General features: G+C 36.4%; 1 protein-coding gene across 1 annotated transcript in view; it reads left to right on the forward strand.

Moving 5' to 3' along the window:
• TOPAZ1 (testis and ovary specific TOPAZ 1) overlaps positions 1–8,777 on the forward strand; it is a gene marked incomplete at both ends in the record, with an annotated part of 43,974 nt that extends 35,197 nt beyond the window's left edge. The window contains 4 exons of the mRNA XM_079795561.1: positions 2,983–3,147; positions 4,631–4,834; positions 5,281–5,464; positions 8,558–8,777. Coding sequence (XP_079651687.1) covers positions 2,983–3,147; positions 4,631–4,834; positions 5,281–5,464; positions 8,558–8,777 — 773 coding nt within the window. The remainder of the gene's footprint in view (positions 1–2,982; positions 3,148–4,630; positions 4,835–5,280; positions 5,465–8,557) is intronic.
• Between the last annotated feature and the right edge of the window lie 944 nt (positions 8,778–9,721).

Raw genomic sequence — 9,721 nt, forward strand, 5'->3', positions numbered from 1 at the left:
AAAGGAAATTTCTGCCTGAAAGTTTCTGGCACAACTAGTTTTTCTCAAACTAGAGAATGAGGGGAAGTTTGTGGTAGAGATGTGGAGTGGTCTGAGGAGATTTAAAATTTTTACTTTGATGTTTCAATTTTGAGATTATCTTTAAATTTTTTATAAGTTTAAGCACAAGATTCTCTTTTGCAATGAGCATTTTAATTGAAAGTCATTTTCATATGTAGAATATTCTTGCTTCAAAAGAAGGGCCCACAGAAGTATGCTAAGTTCCCCCCAGAATTTTTTTGTCTTGAAAGGGTTCTGCAGGGAACAGGCCATTCTCAAGAAAGAAATAGAAGTGGCTGAATCTCACTTGTAGTGAGACTTAGAAGTATACATTAAAATAACAGAACACCTGTCAGTCTAGCAAAGAGCGGAGTTTGATGATTTGCTTTTTGTGAGTGCATACAGAAACGGGCATTCACATGCATTGTTTAGGAGCTTTTTGGCAAAATATCCGTCAAAATTGAAAATGCATATAGGGATAGTTTATATTTAAAAGTAAACATTATTTTAAAAGTAAATCAACCAACATGTTCTCATCGTAAGTAATAATATATATGAAATCACAGGTTTAATTTGATTTTTATATTTAATGTGATCCTTTTATTTTTAGAATTTGTATAATACACAAATAAATTATTAAACTTACAGTGTAACATCTAAAATTAGTTCAGGTACCATCAATGATGTATATATCACACTTAGAAAGTTATGATTTTTTTTTGCATTTTTGTTTTCTTTTGCCCAACTGACATTTTCTGTTTAACATAAACTGATTTTTAAATCTTTAATAGTTTTTATATCATGCTTTAGGCAGTTCTTGGCTATCTCAAAATTATATATTCACCCATATGGTTTTCAAATTTTTTTATTGTTTTTAAATTTTGATATGAGGTGGGAACCTAACTTTATCTCTTTTCTCCAAATGTTCCAACACATGCTTTACTCAATTATTTGAAATGCCACTTTTATCATATACTAGAGGCCTGGTGCACAAATTCGTGCACGGGTGGGTTCCCTTGGCCTGGCCAGCGATAGGGGCTGATCAGGGCGCGGAAGGTTGGCTGCGGGGAGGGACCAGGGAAGGTTGACTGGGGGGGGGGGGGGGGTCCTTGGGAGGTTGGCTGTGGGAGCACACTGACCACCAGGGAGCAGGTCCTGCACTGAGTGTCTGCCCCCTAATAATCAGAACGCATCATAGCGACCAGTCAACCAGTTGTTCGGCTGTCCGGTCTAATTAGCATATTATGCTTTTATTATTATAGATTAGAATCTTATATCTGCTTGGGTCAGTTTCTATACTTCTCTCCCAGATATCTCATTTTCTGTGCTAGCACCATATTCTTTTTAGTTAATATAGCTTTAGAATAGGTGATAATATTTATCTTTTCCATACTATTTTTTACTATTCTCAACTGTTTATCCTTTGGGATGTATTGAGTCAGTTCTGTTGAAAATTTGGTCAGGATTATATTAAATGTATACATTTAGAGGAGAATAGATATGTTTTATTGTTTTCTTGGGGGGGGTTATATTTTTATTAATTTCAGAGAGGAAGGGAGGAGAGATAGAAACATCAATGATGAGAGAGAATCATTGATCGGCTGCCTCCTGCCTGCCCCCTACTGGGGATCAAGCCCACAGCCTAGGCATGTGCCCTTGATGGAATCCAACTCTTCAGTCTACAGGCTAACACTCTATTCACTGAGCCAAACCAGCTAGGGCAAGAATGGATATGTTTGGATACCTCTCCCCTCCCACCCCCCAATCACAGTATTCACCATAGTAAAGGATAGTTATTTGCTTGTCTCACGGACTAACCTGGAAATTCATTCAATGCAGACTGTCTTTATAGTCTTTCATTCTCAGTGCCTACATTCAAAATCTTCATGGTATTGACTGAATATGCATATGTTGGAAGGTAAGTGGATCAAGAATATCTATTATAGAAAATTTGATTGCCTCTTGACTCAAATTTTTAGACAAATGGAAATATTTCCCAACTATGGAACAGAGGAAAACATGAGGATTAATGTAGTAAGAACTTTCATCACCATAAAACTGGTATTAAGTACACCATAAACTGGCTTTTATTCTTGAGAATGTATTGTTATAAGTGTTCTTATAAAATTGGCATAAAAGTATTTATGTTGATAAAGTTGTGAACTGATTGAATTAAGCTTATTAATTTCCAAATGACTTTCCAACTATTGGTTTCATTTAACTTTGCTATAAAATAATCAACTGGTTCAGATTTTTTATATAGCTACACATTTGTTAAGATTTCAAAATGAATCTCCTAAAATATATTAGTCTTTCAAAAATACATTATTCTACCTTAACAATAAACAATGAGTACTAAATAAAGGAACAATGCAATTTTTATGAAAAAAAGACCACAGTATATTTTTTGTGTCATATATCCATCAGATCTAAGAAAAAATAAGGAACTTCAGCATTATAGGTGATAATCTCTTTTTTTAAGCTGTGTGATGGGCACATAAGAGTTCATTTTATTTAACTTACATATGTTAGACATTCTTCTATACATATCAAATATTTTATGATAAAAATTATCTTTAAAATTGGGAGGAAAAGCTGTTCCCCAAGAATAGCAAAACTAATTATGTATTCTTTATTATAAAATTGTTGAAGTTATTCACACAAATATTATTTTATATTATTATAAGTATGTTATAATGTGAACATTTTTGTCCTATAAAAAATAAACATTAACTTCTGAATCAATAACTGATTAGTATATTAAGAAAATAAAGAATTAAAACATAAGGCATTTTTCTAATAAATTTGAGCCACGGTTATCTTTTTTGAGTACACATATTTTAGTTTTGTCACTTTCCAAAAGGTAAAAACATTAGTTGTGATTATACTAAGTGTAATTTTCATAGTGTAAATAAAGTGTTAGTACTTTTTTCTTTTTTAAAGAGTCAGACTGGATAATCGATTCACCACAGTGGCCTTGTGATAGACTGGATATACTCAATCGACACAATCTGCTCTGTGCAATTGCACATGAAATCTTAGCCAAGAGCCTTTACAGACAGACATTTGAAGTTTTGCAAAATCTACCAGGTTTTCATAATTCTCAAGGTATGTTTTTTAAAAGTCTAGCTTAATTATCTCTTGCCCATCTGATATTTAACTGTTAATAAGAAATAGTTCTCCACCTGTCTTCGTTAAGTTTTATATTCCAGCATATATTTTTAATGAAGTTGTTTTGTGTAAAATCTGTTTTCTGCAAATTGAATATGCTTTCCTGATGGTTTTAAAAAAGAAAAGCAGCCCTAACCAATTTGGCTCAGTGGCTAGAGCGTCAGCCTGAAGACTAAAGGGTCCCAGGTTCAATTCCAGTCAAGGGCATGTACCTTAGTTGCGGGCACATCCCCAGTAGGGGGTGTGCAGGAGGCAGCTGATCGATGTTTCTCTCTCATCGATGTTACTAACTCTCTCCCTTCCTCTCTGTTAAAAAAAAAAATCAATAAAATACATTTTTTTAAAGAAAAGAATAGCAGAAATGCTTATCTCTGAGTTGTTAGCAGTTCATCATTCCCCTTTCCCTACCTCTGTCAAGTCATCAGCAAACAATGTCAAGTGTCCCCAGCAAGCTTTTTATCTTAAAATAATTCATTGCATTGAAATAATGAATACTTTTTCTTTTATTACTTAACAAATATAGAACTTGATTTCCATTACCTTATAACATAGGTAAACATGGAATAAGTAGAGGAAATTAAGCAGATGACAAGTTCAAAGAAAGAGAGTACTAATGTGGGCAGTGGCAGGTGGTGCTCTTGAATTCTAAAGCTCAGATCATGCATGCACGGGAAGAGGGAGTCCATGAGGGAAACGAGCAAAGGTTTTGAGTGGTGGGTTCAGAATGACGGTTAGCATTTAATGAAAACATTAACCTGAGGGCCTCCTCTTAGTGCTTCATCAATCAAAGTTGGTGTTTTAGGAAAGCTCCTCTGGTGGTAATGTTTAGGAAGAGACTAAAGGTAATGATATTAATTCTCTGGTGAGGCCTGGACACTAAAAGATCCTAAAGTGATTGAAGACCTAGAGTCTAGGTTATAGATTGAACTAACAATATAGGGAATAAAAGACTTGGAAATCTCCAAAGTGACTTCACTTTCTTCTAAGTGAAGAATAGAAAGGAATAGAATTACCCAACAAAGGATTTTCTTTTATTTGAAAGTGAATATTTCTGAGGGGATGATTTATTTTTACTCATGATAAATATATGTCTGAGGTCTAAACTGTAGAGAGAATGCAAACCATGCAGTCATCCATCCGAGACACTGCTGATGCGGTCATAGGTGGGGGTCATAGAGGTGTTCAGGCAGCTTCTGAAATCTTTGTCACGCTTCCTTTCATATTCTTCATTGTAAAATAAATTAACAGTTTGCTTTGGTTGAGTGCTTTTTTGTTACTTAGAGAATATGTAAGATGATTGCTTTGAGTGACTGTGGCTCCTAAAATGCCAAGAGGAGCAAAGGGAAAAAGGAAGTAGTAAAAGAGAGAAGTTTGAGAGGCTAAAATAGACCCATTTCATTGTATCTTTTTTTCTTTTCAGAAGTTGTGGAGGTCTCACAGTATAGCCTTCTTTTTAATAAACTTCTAGATGCCTGTGTAGAAAGCAATAGTCTTGGTATTTCATCCTCCGTAGCAGAATTCATGATTTCAAAGAGCATCCCTATTGATTTTTCCTCTCTTAGAAGATTAATTACTTCTTTAGGAAGGAGTTGTTTATGGCTCAAAGCCAGAACCCACTACAAAAGTAAGTTGCATTTTTAAACAATTTTTTTGATATGTTGGTTTTGACTTTGATTTTCTAACCTTGAATCCTTATACAATATTTACTACCAGACATTCAAATATGTACAAGAGCAGATGATACACATTCAAAGACAGTGGTCCAAGTAGCTATTCTGGTATTTTGGTTATTCTGAAATTATGTTGTGTTGACTATAGCTTCAAATATATGATTGTCATGATGAGCCTCAAAAGTCATTTTTCAGAGTTTTTTAAACATTTCTCACTTCATATTTAATGTTTGAAAGCACTGTACAAAGAATAATTTTAAATGTACCAGGATAAGATCACTACCATATAATTTGTGAGATAAATCTGCTTCTAATGTGAACAGTTATTCTATACTGTAAGTAATTATCACCTATAATTACTTTACCTATAGTAAAGTTTGATCTATTATTTGATTTTCAGGTGCTCTTTCATTGAGTTGCTATCCACCATTAGAGGGAAATTTATACCGAAAACTTCTACGGATTCCTTCTTACTTATCTGAGGTTGAAATGCTTTTAGCTATTGAAATCTTCCTGGTATCCAATGCTAGTAGTATTCAGAGTCCTGGTACTCCTACCCAGATGCTGCAGATAGTTTTGAAAAGGTTGGTTGATATAACTTATAGTTGCATCCTGAAAGCAGATCATGACTCCCTACATATTCCCTAGGATGTAGATGATTTATATATTTATATAATTGTGTAGTGTATATTTACAAACTTTGGTAACATTTAAATTAAGAAAGAATGTGACCTATTTGAGACTTAAAACCAAAGCATTCAATAAAAACTTTAACAACTTCAGAGATGCTGTAAATGGTTCAAGAGATGAGTCCTCTTTAGGTATCAATCTTTTTCATGTACTTGTAGTTTTTAGATGGATATCTAAGTTATTTATCTTTTTGGTCAACACAAAGATCTAAAAGGGAAATATGTAATAGTTTAGTTGGTTCAATTAGCCTAGTTTCTGTATTTTAAAATGTTGTTGTAAATTCATAAATAGTATAGTGTAACTGTTGAACCAGACTAGTATTCCTTCAAATAATTTTGTTCAAAGTCCCAGAATTTAGGCTTATACCATTTCTTATCAGCCTTACCCAGGGAACTTGTAATATAAAGTTCCCATGGGACTCCTCTTTTAGAGCTGACAGGAATTTTGCTTCAGTTTATTGGTGTCACAAACCAGATCCTCAGATTGAATATTCTTTCAGCTATCTATTACTATGTATAAATTATCCCAAAACTTAGTGGCTTAAAACAGCAAATATTATTTTAGTTTCTATGGGTCAGGAATTTTGGAGTAGCTTAAGCAGGATGGTTCTGGCTCCGGGTCTGTCACGGAGTCACGATGTGGTCAGGAGCTGTAGTCACCTACCTGATGGCTTGACTGGGGCTAGAGCATCCGTTCCCTAGATGGCTCACTCATGTGGCTGTTGGCAGGAAGCCTCAGTTCCTTGCCACATAGACCCGTCCTTAAGAACCTTGAGTGTCTTCATGACATAACAGCTAACTGCTCTCAGAGTGAGCAATCCAGGAGAGAAAAGGCAAGGAAGAAGCTGTGTTTTCTATGATCTATGTCCAGAACTCTGAAGGCTCTGAGATTTTACCCTATTTGCAGGCTACAAGCCGTTTCCTGGACTCTAGCATGACACCAGACTCCTAGGTTGGAAACAGAGGACTTGCATTACTTCTAGTACAGCAAGCAGCATGATTATCTGCATATTTGTATCTCTTTCTCTTGTCCCCAGGCCCACAGATGGGCCCAGAGGCTACCTGCACATGCAGTAGGTTCTATTACAGCAGAGGCATCCTGAACTTAGAAAACCCAAATCATGGGTAATAAGCATGCCCTTCTCTGCTCTGCAGGGAAACACTGTCTCCATCTTGAAAGGCTGTAACAAACCTGCCCTTTGCTCCAGAAGGAGAAACTCTTTTTTTCCCCCAAGATTGTTCATTATATAAACATCATTGAAATCCAGAAGAAGGGGTAGTCAGTGTTTCCGCTCTCAAAACTTCCGGAAATGCAAGGGACCCGTGGAGAATTGTTATTTAACAACCTAGTGTCCAGAGTTGTACAATGTCATGTCCGCTTTATTCTATTTGTGATAAATCAGGCATTTCATCTTGCCCATACGTAAAACAAATTAGGAAATAATTTTAGGGCCATTTTTGTTTTTGTTGGCACTATTAACAAATGTTCCCATCCCCCTCCCCTCCTTAGCCCACCTCCACTCAGTCCTCACTCCCCTTCCCCTCTGGCCATCACCACACTGTCATTGTGTCTGTGTGTCATGCATATATGTTGTGGCTAATCCCTTCACCTTCTTTCATCCAGTGCCCCTCTCCCCTCTGACAGCTGTCATTCTGTTCCATGTACCCATACCTCTGTTTCTGTTTTGTTCAACAGTTGATTAGGGCTAGGGCCATCTTCTTTTTTAAACCAACTAAAATTGGCTTTTTTTTTTTTTTTTCGTTTTAGCTCTGTTCTTTTCTGAGGGCTTCCTTATTTACCCTGTGCACTGCAGTGGCTGAGGCATCGGGCTCCCCTTCATCCTAAGGAGGATGTAGTTTTCTCATAGCTTTTCATTCTCCACATATATGCAGTCTCTGTACTCATTGTTGGATTTTAGGGGTATTTGTGACCCATCTTTGATTTTGTCCAAGCCAATATTCTCTTATCATACTGAGCCCCATCTTGTTACAAACCTCTATGAGAAAGAATTTTATTCATACTTAAGTTTCAAAAACTGCACACAGTTGGCACATGCCCAATCTACCAGGTTCTAGGCACTAATTCCTAAGCCAGAAGGTACTAGAAAGCTCTTGACCAATCTTTCCGCTCTGTGACCCTTGGGGTTCCTGTTCCTCACTCCCACCACTCTGTGGACCACTGTGCTGTTAATGCAGGTAGGCTCATTCTTGAGCCTTGCTGCTGGACCCTATAGATGCCAAGAGCAGGATGCAGCAAACACAAAGAAAAAGTGATGCTTAATATAACAACCACATCTCTATTTTAAATACTTCCCACTCCCTACCCCATAGGGGGAAAAGCCATTAGGTATGAATTTTATGAAATTTGGAGACTAGTAGAAAAGTTTTTAGAAAAGTAAATTTTAGCAATTTGTGAAGTACCTTAGATCAGGGCTGAAGAAAAATAACCAGAAATTTAATAAAGGAACACTATAATTTCTGTTACAAATGTTAGCTACATAGTATGTTTACAGTCAAAAATAGGCAGTGTCAAGGTAAAACATGTCAGGAACTCCAAACCTGATGAAATTCAATATTATTCTATGCATTATAATGAAAAATTATGCAATTTTTAACTTTGAAGATTGAAGTTATTAGCAGTGTTCTAGATCACTGTTTTTCAGATCATGGTTGTAGCCCATTTGTGTGGTGCAATCAGGAGGTTGCAACCACATAATTAAAATTGAGACAATAGAAAATAGAGTACATTGTCAAAAGGATGCATCTTGTTTGCTGAAACTTTTCCATTTTTATGTATGAAGATGTCTACTGGGTCCCAACACAAAACATCTTTATTATGTCATCGTCTGGTCAAAAAACTTTGAAAGCCACTGGTAGAAGAATGTAGTAAAAAGTCTGCCATAACTAGTAATAATAAATGTAAATATCTTGAAGAAACTACCTAGCTTCCTTTCAAGTTTCTGACTCTGTGAGGTCTTTGCTTTATAGATGTGAAGAAAACAAGTCTCGGAGCAAGGATGATTATCAAGCTGCAGTGGAAAGATTAATGATGGCTGCTCGTTTATCAGACCCAAAGCTTTTCATTAAGCACATGACGGTCAATGTTAATAAGGAGCAGGTTTATAGTTTGGAACATTGTTCTGCCCTGAAATGGTTGAAAGAGAACATGAAGTGGGCTGGAAAGGTTTGGCTTTTCAATAACCATTAGTTAATACTTTATTTTTTAAGTTCAAGTAATCATTGTTGAAAATAAAAGGCAATAAAAATACAGTTTTCACTATATTCAGCTTTTGCCCTTTATTGATTTACAGTAAGTTAGTAGACTTCAAACACTAAAAGTTGTGATTGATGTAAGCAATTTATAATAGTTTTACCCCCACTGAAGTGATTTTTCAAATTACTTCTTTTTAAGTTAGGGAAACCTAAGTAAATACCTATTTATTTTTAAATTCAAACATTGAAAAACCACAAACTGAATATTGTGCAGCATTTAATGAGAGGAAGACATAAAAGGAGAAATGTGCAAGCAGGCAGGTAACCAAGTATTCAGAAAAACCTTTAGGGGTAAGAAATAGGTTGAGTGTATACTCAGTCCAGTTCCTAAAGCCTATTCCACATCTGTAATATAGAATAGTCAAGTAATGTTGAAAAGTGACTCAAACACAAATTCCAGAATAACTTTTGAGTTATACCAAAATTTTTCAAGTTACCCTGTGAATAGTTTTCCTTTAGTGTATTTTAGAATGCTGTATGTGATAGACCCTCCCTTCCCCCAACTGGTGGGCGGAGTATGACATAACCTGCACCTGTGGCCTGGACATACCTGAGTACCTAACCAGGCACTTTATATGGACTAGACATTGAACCACCAATCAGCACCTGCCAAATACCCTAAGCCAGTGGTCGGCAAACCGCGGCTCGAGAGCCACATGCGGCTCTTTGGCCCCTTGAGTGTGGCTCTTCCACAAAATACCACATGCTGGCGCGCATGTACAGTGCGATTGAAACTTCGTGGCCCATGCGCAGAAGTCGGTTTTTGGCCTGGGCGAGTCTATTTTGAAGAAGTGGCGTTAGAACACTCAAAGGGCCAAAGAGCCGCATGTGGATCGAGAGCCGTGGTTTGCCGACCACTGGTCTAAGCCCTTGTCCCTA

The sequence above is a fragment of the Cnephaeus nilssonii genome (genome assembly GCF_951640355.1).
Source record: "Cnephaeus nilssonii genome assembly, chromosome: 17".
Lineage (NCBI taxonomy): Eukaryota > Metazoa > Chordata > Mammalia > Chiroptera > Vespertilionidae > Cnephaeus > Cnephaeus nilssonii.